General features: G+C 40.6%; 1 protein-coding gene across 3 annotated transcripts in view; it reads left to right on the top strand.

Annotated features, from left to right (window-relative positions):
• The window catches only part of POLR3B (RNA polymerase III subunit B), a 168,027-nt gene that overhangs the window by 27,068 nt on the left and 128,051 nt on the right, over window positions 1-12,908 (top strand). For 2 of the 3 annotated variants that reach the window (XM_053661850.1, XM_037160486.2), the window contains exons 10-12: window positions 1,289-1,411; window positions 7,036-7,155; window positions 12,058-12,192. In XM_053661850.1, coding sequence (XP_053517825.1) covers window positions 1,289-1,411; window positions 7,036-7,155; window positions 12,058-12,192 — 378 coding nt within the window. The remainder of the gene's footprint in view (window positions 1-1,288; window positions 1,412-7,035; window positions 7,156-12,057; window positions 12,193-12,908) is intronic. The other variant, XM_037160488.2, reaches the window with a different exon arrangement.

Raw genomic sequence — 12,908 nt, 5'->3', positions numbered from 1 at the left:
ACCTTTTGGAGGGAGTCCTCACCAAAGAATTGGTGAACATTTTTTAAACCATCACAGTTGGCCTGAAAGGGACACAGTATATTTTTAGCTCCTTGCGACAAAACCTTCAAAACTTTAAATAAGTCTACATCTGATCCTGAAGTATCCATGTCACATTTCAGAATGCAGACTAAAACTCAGTTGTGGAATTGTAGGATTTTGAGCTGGAAGAGACCTGGTTGTGTCCTCTTGTTATAGAAATGAGAAAACTGTGGTCGGAGAGGCAACAGACATGACAGTAGTGGCTGTGTGGTCTGTTGTGGACGCTGTGTTGGGACGGACACCTCCGAGGGGTGCCCTTCGCATTGGTGCTCAGGGCGATGTTCTTGACGGTCTGCATTGGAACTGCATTGGAACCGCACTGGGATTCAGCTTAACCTTTCCCTCTTGTGTGTGGAGGGAGAGCTGAGAACCAGAGCATCAAAGCCCAACGAGACATTATCTCTGGTTCTGTTTTCTCTGCGTAGGTAAAGTAAAAATTTTAATGCAAACATCACTTTTCCCCTAACTTCTAAGAAACAGTTGATTTCTCTGCCAAGAGAGGGTTAGTGCGATTTGCTCTGTTTCTTGATATGGCAGAATTCCAGGCAAATGTGTGAAGGAGTTAGCCTTCACACCATGTGGAATCTACAAAGACCTGCATTGCTGGCTGCCACCTTGAAACACTTAAGATAAGTGGATTTCTTAAACCTGTTAAGTGTGTTCTTAGTCTTGAAAAGATCTCTTTTAAAACCTGCATAAAGCATAGTGTGCTGTCTCTGGAAGAGAGGTAAAACATCCCTTAGGAAAAATTCTTTTATCCTGAATGCAAGTGACTTGACAATTTTCAGAAAAATCATTCTTGTGACAAAGCTATTTCTTTTCAGCACTGCACGTTTTCCGATTTGCTCTTTGCCTGTGTCTGCATGTGTGTTTCTCGGTGTGCCTTTGTATTATGGCCAGTGCATCCACTCTACCTCCCTGCTTCCTTTTTTCACGGTGAAACTCACAGGATATTTATAAATTTTAGAAGATAGCACACATGCCAAAAGTGCTTGAGAATGTTTGTTTTCCTCTTCCTAATCAGAATTTCTGTTTCAGGTTCTTCTGCAGCTTGGGCTGTGGCTGCCAATGCCAGATGGCACCATGTCTGAGGAAAGAGCTAGCTTTTGCTTAGAAGTAATACCCACAAACAATGCCAAATTAGCATAAGCAAATGTCAGTGAGTTAACACAAAGCCAACACTCTCTGTCTTTTCTCTCCGTCCTAGGCCATGGGTGTTGAGAGTGACCAGGAAATTGTACAGATGATTGGGACCGAGGAGCACGTGATGGCTGCTTTTGGGCCCAGTTTGGAAGAGTGCCAGAAAGCTCAGATTTTCACACAGATGCAGGTGTGTCTTTCCCTGTGGTCCTTCGCTGTGAAAGGGAGTTGGAGATTTAGTGCTGCTCATTGATAAAGCACGGGGTGCAGTGACTTTTGGGGGCGTGGATTTGGGAGGGGTGTGGGGGAGATGGAAGAGGTAATAGAGAAGCTTCCGCGACTCACTTTCTAGGGACTGGAGGAAGGAGTGTGCCTAGACAAATCATTATCCTATGGTGTCCAGCTCGGGGGATATGTGGCCAAGAGGCTTTCTTTCTCATTTGATAGGAAGTATTCTCTTTTTTCCATATTCGTCTGAGTTATATGTATTTTAAGCTACAGCAACTCTAGTGTAGAAGGCTTTATTTTTTGCATCTCTTTAATATCCATTTTGACTCCCTACTTCTAGTTGCTTTTCACTTCTAGTTGCTTTTCACGTCTAGTTAGTTGTATGTGATCCCTGTCACTTTTCCTGAATTCCCAGTGTTACCAGCAAGAGAGGCCCAGGATCAGAGACCCCTTTACCACTCCAGGAGGGACGTTCATTGACCTGAGGCACTCCTGGTTGGAACCTGGGGATTTTACATGAGACATGAAGATGAAAACAGGGATGTGTATGAAAAACAGCCATACTTAGGACGTCTAGCCCACATTTATAAAGCGCTTTGCTAAGTGGAAAGAAATCAATGATGACATCCCTAAGAGCCGTCCTGGGGAAGGGGGATTCCTACCGTCATAGCGCAGAGTGTTTACGGGTCCCCGAGTGTGCTGTCTCTTCTGTGGGTTACTTACAGCAAGGTGTGAATGCCAAGCTGCTTTTTTCCTCGTCACCCAGGATGCTCGTAGAGCATTTTCCCACTTCTATCTGTTAGTGTGTGTTCTGTAAAAAATCAAATCCCCCTTGATATTTTCAAAGACTGAGTAAACATTTAGGGAGGTTATTGTCACGTGGAAGTATACATAATTCGAAAGCACCAATCAGTGGGGATTATTCTTCTCACTAACTTCCTCTTTTTCTGCAGTTAATTACTAGTTGACTGTAGTTATTCGATAAGCAGCATCAGGAAAAGTTGCTGGGATTTGGGAGATTCTATTTTTGGTCTTCATTGAACGTGAAATATTTGGTGAGCATGAATCTTGTTACAAACTGAAATTGTATTGACCAAGTGTTCCTAGAACATGAAGAGAAAAGTGTTAAGAAATACCCAGGCATTGGGGCAGTTTGAGGGATATACTCAATTTGTCTTGATGACATCACAGTGGATGCAGTGAGATCCATTATTCGTTTTATTACACACTTCATCCTTGTTGGTCACATGATTCTGTATCATAAAGCAGTGGGCCGGAAAACCACGCACTTATTTCTCTTAAGTAGGTAGTGATAGAAAAGTCTAGCTGACTGAGTCAGAGAAGTTCAGTGAGAGGATCAGCGTAATGCACAGTCGCCAGGAAAGACGCACGTTCCTGACAGAGGGAAGCAGACGAGAAGTACAGGTCTGAGGCGGCCTGTGCTCTGTACACTGGGTTAGGGCTCAGATTAATTACTCGCTACTAATAAAAGGTGGCAGAGACACAAGTAATCAAAAACGGTTAAATTGAACCTAGATTATGAGTTAGGACAACGTGAGTATCTTATGTTATTCTAAATGAAAATGTAGCAAGTACACTTTATCTTGTATAATAGAATTTTTAACACTATGGAATTTCAGTGACTGCTTGGAACCAGTGTTCTGTTTTTAAGGCCTCCCGTTTGGTCTCCTTTTTCTCTGCTCACAGAGCCTTTCTCCTCCCTATTTGTTATGTACATTTTACACCATCCTTGCCATGGGATCTGGTGTACAGAGAAGAAATTGTTCCCCTTTTGGGAGGAGAGGATGCAGTGGGGTGTCACCTCGGCCTGTTTATGAACAGATTGGGCTCCTGCCCTCACACTAGGCAGCCCCAGCAACATTATGGGATGTCCTAGCGAAAAGGTGACTTCCTGCTTCCATTAGAAGGAATACCAGGCGCTCCTGTGTTCTTTTGTTTCTTCTTCAAAAAAGTAAAGAATCTTTGGCTTTTTCCCCTAGGAACTGGAAGACCAAAATTTAATGAAGATAGCTCAGCTGAGGGAAAACCAAACTGTCTGTCTGTTCCTGGGTCCCACCAACTGCTGACCTGTTTTAATCAGTTACTGTACTTAGCGACTACTTCCTGCCAGGTTACTGCAGCAAGCATTTTCAGGGTCCTTAGTTATCTTATGCTCCAGTGGCTTTACAGGGTTGATCGTAGGTTTGATGTTCAGACACTTCACTTGTCATCAGGAATCAAAAAGATGACATAACATTTAATAGGAGAGACATACACATAAATAAACAGTTAAAATGTAGCGTTACCTGAATGCTAATGGAAGTATTAGTTTTTTTTCATTTAATTTTATTTTTTTAATATATTTTATTGATTATGCCATTATAGTTGTCCTATTTCCCACCTTCATTCCCCTTCACCCTGCACACCCTCTCCCACCCACATTCCCCCCCTTTAGTTCATGTCCATGTGTCATAAGTTCTTCAGCTTCTACATTTCCCACACTACTCTTGCCCTCCCCCTGTCTGTTTTCTCCCCACCGTGTATGCTACTTATTCTTGGTGAAGGTACCAAGAATAAGTACCTCCCTCCTTCTCCCCCTCCCACTCCCCTGTTGCTAACCTTCCATGTGTTCTCCATTTCTGTGGCTCCGCTCCTGTTTTAGGTGTCTGCTTAGTTTGCTTTTGTTTTAGGTGTGGTTGTTAATAACTGTAAGGGAAGTATTCAGTTTTTTTATACGTAAGGAATTAAAAGAGCAGAGAAAAAGGAGTGGGGTTAGGAAAGTCTTCAAAGAGGAAGTGATACCTCGTCTAGGTTTTAAAACATGGAAAAGAAATGACTTTCAGTTAGACTTTCTGACTAACTGAAAGCCAGTTTAAAAAAAATTTTTAAAGCATTCATTGTTGTTATAAAGTAGTAAGAACCACATGATCCTCTTCTTTAAAAACTTTCTATTAAAAAATTTTAACAATTCCAAGTACACAGCATAGTATTATGAGCCCTCATGCACCTGTCGCCCAACTTCAGCAGTTAGACACTTAGCCACTCTTGTTTCCTCTAACTCTTCACTTACACTCTTCACTCATTACTTGATTAGTTTCTAATATTTCCTTCTTTTTTAGGTAAAACTCATATATACTGAAGCATACATATACTAGTTATATAATTTTTATAAGACATAAAATATTGTTGCCTTGGCTGGTGTGGCTCTGGACTGAGTGCTGACCTGCGATCTAAAGGGTTGCTGGTTCGATTCCCAGGCAGGGCACATGCCTGGGTTGCAGGCCAGGTCCCCAGTAGGGGGTGCTTGAGAGGCAGCCACACATTGATGTTTCTTTCCCTCTCATTTTCCCTCCCTTTCCCCTTCTCTAAAAATGAAAACAAAATATTTTTAAAATGCTATATTAAAAAAATTTAAAAATGTCATTACCTCAGAAAGTACTATCATGCCCCTTCGTGGGCATTTTTTGCCTTCATCCTCTGATTTCTTCCTCCACTGTTTCAATTTTTTCACCATAAGTTAGTTTTGCCTGCTCCAGAGCTTTATATATATGGAATTATGCAATGTATTCTTTTAGTGTCGAGCTTCTCTTGGTAGAGCATTCGCTCTGAGATTCATCCAGGTTGTTCCTCTTTATGGCAGTTACCCGTGCAGTTGGTGTCTTTTTGCTGAGCAGTATTCCACTGTGTGAATATACAGTTTGTCTTCTCCTGCCGATGGACGTTGGGTTTGTTTCACTCTCTGGCTGTTTTGAGTAACGCTGCTGTAAGCACTCCTGTGCAAGTCTTTGCCTGGACAGGTTAGTGTTTCTCTTAGATAAATACCCAGGAACAGAACTGCCGGATCGAAGAGGTTGTGGATATAACTTTTATAAAATCGGAACTGCCGAGTCTGTTTCCAAGGTGATTGTACCATTTGCAGTCCCACTGGCAGTGTATGAGGGCTCCGATTTCTTCACATCTTCACCATCATTTAGTAGTGGTGGTCTTTTTAGTTTTAGGCATTTGAGTGGGTGTTTGTTGGTATCTCACTGTGGTTTGAATATGTATTTCCCAGATGACTAATGAGGTTGAACACTTTTTCAGTGTGCTTATTTATTTCCTGTGTGAAGTGTCTGTCCAGATCTTTTGCTCATTTGCCTTATTGAGTTGTCCTTTTATTATTGAATTTGAGTTCTTTAAATATCCTGGATATAAATTCCTCGTCACATTTATGTGTTGCAAGTATTTCCTCCCAGTCAATTGCTTCCCTATTCCTTATGTGTCTTTTTAAAAATTTAATTATTGTTCAAGTACAGTTTTCTGTCTTTTACTCCCATCCCAGTCCACCCCCCCCAGTGCTCCCCACCTCCCTCCCATTTCCACCCCTGTTAGTTTTTGTCCATGTGTCCTTTATACTTGTTCCTGTGAATCCGTCCCCTTTTCCCCTGAAATTCCCTCCCCTCGCCCCTCTGGTTCTGAACTTATGTGTCTTTTGATAAGTAGTTTTTAATTTTGATAAAATCTAATTATCAAGAGGTTTTTTTGTTTATTCCCTTGTCTCTTATAGTTATTGATTTCTGTGTCCCATTTAAAGAAATCATTGCCTACTTCCAGGGCAAGAAGATACTCACCTATGTGTTTTTTAGAAGCTTTATACTTTTCTTTTTTGTATTTAAGCCTAAAACTCATCTTAAACTAATTTTTCTATTTGGTGTGAGGTAGGGGTCAGGTTTTTTCACTTTGGGGTTTTTGGTTATTTTGCACCATTTGTTGGAAAGACTTTCCCTTGCCCATTGAATTGCTTTGGCACTTATACCAAAAATGAGTTGACCACAAAAGCCTGGGTTTATTTCTGGACTTGTTATTCTCTTTCATTGATCCGTTTATCTGTCCTTACCCTAGAATCACACTGTCTTTCACTATTGCTTTATAGTGAAGTCAGGTCATGTGGATCCTCCAACTTTTCTTTTTCAACGTTGTTTCAGCTGTTCCAGGTCTTCTGCGTTTTCATGTAAATTTTGGAATCAGTTAATTTTTGTTTTTATAGAAGCCTGCCAGGAGTATAATTAGAAGTTATGATGCATCTGTTGGTCATTTGGGAGAGAATTTTAACAGTAAACCATCTGAACACTGTTAGATGTGCCACTCAATGAAAATGGCAGAACCATCAGTTTATTTTGGTTTTGTTTTTTCTCGGCAGTGTTTCGGTTAGAGGTCTTACATGGTAACTTTTGGAGGTGAAAAAAGCACTATCCAGAAATATTAACTGCAGGCTGTGGTTTCCTCTAGGTGGAAGATTTCCGGCTATTTTATATATATGTTTTCACTTACATGTATTTTCTAAATTGTCTACAATGATTGTATATCAACTTTATAGTACGGAAACAAATTATAAAATAACAAGGGAACCAGTGTATTAGATCATGTATAATGCTGTTTTGTCATTGATTCGTGACAAATGCGGACTTTTGACTAGGCCCGGTGCGGCTTTCTCTATAACCGGGGCCCTGTCTTTTTTGCTTATACTGTTATGTATGGGTAGATGCTTAGTAAATTGTCTCTGGTGATGACATTAAACATTATTATACTACATTCTGTTTTTTATAGGCATTGAAATATATAGGGAACAAAGTAAGAAGGCAAAGGATGTGGGGAGGTGGACCAAAGAAAACCAAAATAGAAGAAGCAAGAGAGCTCCTGGCGTCTACCATCCTGACCCATGTACCAGTGAGTACCTTGGCAGTTGTCAATGATGATTGTGGGGCCTGTGCGTGGCTGCTAAAAAACTTTGAATGCCAGTTTATACTTAAAAGTCTAGTTCCTTAAGAAAAGAGAGAATCCTAAAGAGGACTAGATTGCTGCACTGGCAGTAATCTGCCACTGTCTATAGTTTATTTGTACTGGGAAGTTGTTTGCTGTATTGGAACCGTCATCATCATGTTTATTCTCTCCTGGTTCTTCTTTTAATGCATAGTTGTTGTTTTTTTTCTTACCTTCGTGTGTCTATTAATGCTGTACAACATGGTTTTGAAGTACAGAGATGGTACGTTAGGTGTTTTGGTTTTTATTGAGGCATAATCGATGTCCGGCATTTTATTAGTTCCAGGTATACAACATAATGATTCGATTTTTGTCTATATTGCAAAATGATAACCAGAGTAAGTCGAGTTAACGTCTGTCACCATATGTAGTTGTTGATGAGAACTTCCAGGATGTACTCTCTTAGCACCTTTCAAATGTGCAGGGCAGTATTACACACGGTAGTTGCCATGCTGTGCTTTATACCCTGTTGACCTGTTTATTTTATAGCTGGAAGTTTCTGCCTTTAGATCCGCTTGTCCTAGATGTTTTAAAATAACTTAAAGCAAGTTTACAGTGGCTTGCCCATATAGATATTCTTTATTGTGATAAAATATACATAACATAGAATTTACCATTTTAAGTATATAGTTCTGCAGCATTAAACACATTCTTATTGTTGCGTTTCTACAATAGATGCTTTTCAATATACTGGATAAGTTTGTCTCCTAGACCTTGAATTTGTGGAGTTCTCGTTGTCTAGTCTTCTTCACTTGCAGTGGGGATGCTCAGGTTCAGGCCAGCTAGGTTGATTAGCCTTGTCACTCAGTGGGTTACTGGTCAGAAAGAGAACTAGAAGCCACCTTCTGACCCTTGAACCAGTGCTTAATATTTACTTTTTATTAACATCATTAAACAGAGATCGGTCATGTTGGCATGTCAGCTGGAGTGATCCTTCCCCCACTCTTTCTTTTTTTAAAAATCTTCTTCCAAGGATATGTTTATTGATTTTAGAGAGGAAGGGAGTGAGAGAGAGAGAAACTTTGATGTAAGAAGAAAACACTGATCAGTTGCCCCTGTACAAGCCCCGACTGGGGATCGAACCCACAATCTTTTGGTGTGTGTGTCGAAGCTCCAAGCAACTTAGCCACCTGGACAGGACTTCTCCACCCTTATTTACTTTGTATGCTGTACTTTTTGTTACAGAATCATTTGTTAGACTGTCTTGTTAACCAGGTAGTCTGGTTTATGATGAGCTACCATGTGTACTCCTCGTAAATGATCTAATTCAGGGGTTGCAAACTCTGCCTAAGGGGCTGATTACAAATAATGGAAACCCAAGTGATCTGTGGGAGTGGACACTGACCACTTAAATGCATTCAAATCTGATCTTCTTATTTGCAACACCTTGTTAGCCAAACAATACAGGTCTCTGATTCTGCCCTTTGGCTGCCATTTATTTTTATGTGTCCTTGATCTAATTTAAATAATGAGAAGTCTTAATTCTAAAACTTGGTCTGACCTGAATTTTAAAGTTGGGTAATTAGAAAAACTGTTTAAAACTCGAAATACCAAAAATGAGAACTAGAAACAACAGAGGCTTTGGGGCCAGAGATTCAAGGGTTCAAATCCTGGTTTCTTACTTCCAGGCTGATTTACTTGGAGCAAATCTTATCTTTTCTAAGCTTCAGTTTTCTCATCTGTACAATGAAACCAACACCACTTGCTCACGTGGTCATTGTGATGATGCAGTGATGCAAACCATAGTTTCCTGGCCGTAGAGTTCCCATCAGGGGCCTCATTTACCTGTGTGCAATAACTGAGGAGACCTATTGGTTAGTTAAAGAGCCTTCGCTCATAGAGTGCTGGCTATCCTGGCATTTACTGTTTTCAGTTGATGAACCCAAACATTGCTCCTTTAATGCGACTGCAGTGGGCTTAAAGTTTTGTGATACATAGTTCACTGTAGTCAAAACAGATAAACCAGAAAAAGATCTTCATTTTCCAGAATGGTTTAGTGCAAAAGTACCTAAGAGTAACATTAGAGGTGGTTGTAGGTGACGCAGGGGTATCTCTACTTGAATAATCCTGTCCTCAGGGGAAGAAATACAATTAGCATGTCAAATTCATTTTTGTGGTATTTGGGATCTTACGGTATTATATGCGATGAAACATACTTAAAACTAAGTTTAAAAGTGGAATAAAAAATAATTACTTAAAGCGTTAAGATATGACAGTAATCACGATGGTAGAGCGACTTGGACTGTTAAGCAGTGGTTTAAATGTTTCTACATAGTGGGAGAAAGATGGGCAGGATACTTGGCATCCTCCAGCACTCGTACTTGAGGGCAGCCTGCAGGGGCTTTAGCTTGGAACCCTGACCTCTCAGTTCCCCAGAGGCATTGCTTCTTAAAGTACATTTTTCAGACTTGTAGTACCAGCCTTGCCTGGGAACTTGTCAGAAGCTCCTGCACTCCGAGACCTGCTCTCAATCAGGCGTCCTGGGAATGGGGCCCAGCAATCTGTTTTAAGAAGCCCTCCAGTGGTTCTGATCCACGCCGAAGTTTGGAGACTGCTGCTCTCACGGTTTCTCCAAGGTGCCCCAGACCTCTCTGTTCTCCGGTGTAATACTAGAAGGACTCCACAGGTTTTTGCTGATGACGGTTCTGTGTGGGTGCCCCACGCCCGTTTGGTGGCTCTTCTTTCCCTCCCTTTAGATAATCTGTGCAGGTCAATATCCCACAGACAGATATCTGAACTGTTACTAGCACTCTACCAAAAAGTGATGTCAGCCACTAGATTAGAGGGTTTCGGTTCTGTCAGTAGAAAAGATGGGCTAAGTCTTAACTAATTTTTTCAGTTTAGACCTAGAGTTTACTTCTCAGCATATAGTAGTTAAAAGAGGAGGGGAGTTGAGATGAGTTCTGGTTCAAGTGCTTTATAAAGTGCTGTGAGGTGTCTGCCAGTATTTATGCAAAATGAGAATATGAAATGGACTTCTGAGGGGGAAGGGACTAGTTAGTCAGAGAACGTGTATGAATGACCCATGGGCATGGGCAACAGTGTGGGGATTGACTGTGGGAGTGGGGGGTGGGCTGGGCAGAGGAGGGAAAAGGGCGAAAATCGGGACAACTGAAATAGAATAACAATAACAAAACCTTAAAAATAAAAATAATTAAATCTTAAAAAGAAAAGAAATTTTAAAAAGTTGAAAATTTTGTTAATGAAAGTTTGCTTCATTTTTTCATTAATTAGAGGGGCAAATACAACTAAGACAAGTTACATTGTCAAATTAACTTGCCAGATTAACATTAAAAAAAGTAAATTAGAGCTGAATGAAGGGCCAAACATCTTTGTAAATATTCATTGAGATCGTAAGTTACTTATAGCTGCCCAGACACTGGGCTTTTCTGCTCAGTGTTGTGGTTGTAGGGTTTTTGTTTGAGGATGGTCAAGAGAGACTTTTCTTTTTAAAGAACATGATTTAGTCCAGCCTTACTTATTGATGTCATTGTTTTGTGAGTACAAGAGGACAACCTTGCTTCTAGGGCTACTTTTCACTTTCAACCACATTCCAAAGTTAACACATTTCTTTTGAGATATTCCAAAGTTCTCTATAATAAGAGGAGAATAAACTGACCTAGAGAAGAAATGAAACTTTCTTTGGAAGAGAATAAAGTTTTTGGGATATATACAGAATTTCTTATATCCTATATTATTTAATATAATTCTTTAATTAGCATCCACGAAATGTATGAAGGAGACTAGTTGCTGATGTTCTTTTAAATCAAGATTCCCTGAATTAATCCATCATAGTGATAAACTCAATAGGCTGTCATTGAGATCTTACTCAAAAATTAAGGAAAGTAAAACAAATTTTATAATATGAATCTTCTGTAGAAAAGTATATAAAGTATTCCTTAGCATTGGCAGAAGATAAAGCCATACTGTCAGACCATGCTCATCATTTGGGATGTGGGAAAAGGACTTACCTCGGTTCCTGAGGTTTTTGTCTGCCCGGACAAACCAGTATAATTAGGTAACCATTTCTAATTTAACTTACTGATTGAGCCAGAGTCATTCATATGGATTTCGGGGTTTGTACTAGAGAAGATTGACTAGACATTTGCAGTGGACTCACTCATCAGTCTCTTCATTCACCCAATAGATATTTCAGTGCCAGACAATGTTTGGTACTATTCCTGTGATGTACTGTTGCATAACAAACATTTCCAAAGCTTAATGGCTCAAGATAACTGTTTGTTGCTCTCTCATGATTCTGTGGGGGTTTGACTGGGCTCAACAGTGGGAGAAGGGAGGTTTCGCATCCTGGGTCTCATAAAGTTGCAGACAGATGGCAGCTGAGTCCTTCCAAGGCTCCACCAGGCCTGACACCTACAGTGTTTTCTCCACTCGCGTCTCTGGCTCCTCGGTGCTTTTACAAGGACCCCTCTCTCCCCAGCGGAGTGTCCTAGACTTCTCACATGGTGCTTCAACACTCTAAGAGGGTGTGGAAACCACTAGTCTACAGGCCCACACAAAGGGGATGGTGGAGTCAACCTCTTAGTGAAGGACTGACGTGAAACATGGAGCGGCAAGGAGCCGGTGGTGGTCATCTTTGAAGACAGGCTGCCCAGGTGCAGAGTGCAGCGTGAAAGGGCATCACCTCAGCTCTCAGGAAGTTTACAGACCAGTTGAATTTTCCCAAATAGCGGGAATCATAGTTCGTTATTTCCTGATTTAAATATTACGGCATTGGTGCTTTTCTTGAGGTAACTTAAATGATAATATACATTGTCTCAAAAACTTTCTCTAATTTCTGAACTCTAGGTTAAAGAGTTCAATTTCCGAGCCAAGTGCATCTACACGGCGGTGATGGTGCGAAGAGTGATTCTGGCCCAAGGGGACAATAAAGTGGACGACAGAGACTATTATGGCAACAAGCGGCTGGAGCTGGCAGGACAGGTGGCGTAGTTGTTTGTGTCAGAGGTCTTCTTTTCTTTGATAAAATTTAACTTGGTATTCATTTTAAATAGGAGAAAGGGATAGTTGAATGGAATATACATTCATATATTTGAAATACAAACATTTCACACATGACTTACTATCTCTCACAAATTTAACTATGAAAACTCTACCTTAAGTCTTTAAATATGTTATTAGTATGTTATCTATATATTTTGTTGAGATGTTTACCCTCATTCTGTGTAATGTTCTGTTTGGTTCATGGCTGATGTTAGCAGGTGGGTGTTGGCCACTTTCAGATTGACCACTCTTCAGGGGATTATGGGTATCCCCACCACCATCAACCCCAATTTTTACAGTTTTCAATTGGAAAAAATTGTGCACTTAACAGAGTTCATTAAAAAAAAATGTTGGTTGTTTAGAGGAATAAAGAATGGAGTCAGGAGAGGGTAGAGAAGGAACTATCCTGTTGCTTAAAAAAATTGAAATTAAAACAAGGGTTCCCGAGTGCAAGAAAACATTGCTTTATAAACAATGTAAAGACATAAAAGGCATTGTGTTGACTAAAATGTGTAAAGACAATAGCTGCTAATTTCACACCCCCTGGGATGAGGGAGCATAAATGTGCTTCGGCTTCAGATAACAGAGCCGCAGCCACTGGCCAGGCCGGTCCACAGAGCTTTCCCTCCGTCTCTCTGCCACCTGAGGGCTGGCCG

Source organism: Artibeus jamaicensis, unplaced genomic scaffold (assembly GCF_021234435.1).
Source record: "Artibeus jamaicensis isolate MK-2021 breed Jamaican fruit bat unplaced genomic scaffold, CSHL_Jam_final contig_233, whole genome shotgun sequence".
Taxonomy (NCBI): domain Eukaryota; kingdom Metazoa; phylum Chordata; class Mammalia; order Chiroptera; family Phyllostomidae; genus Artibeus; species Artibeus jamaicensis.
This window is presented reverse-complemented; position numbering and strand designations above follow the sequence as displayed.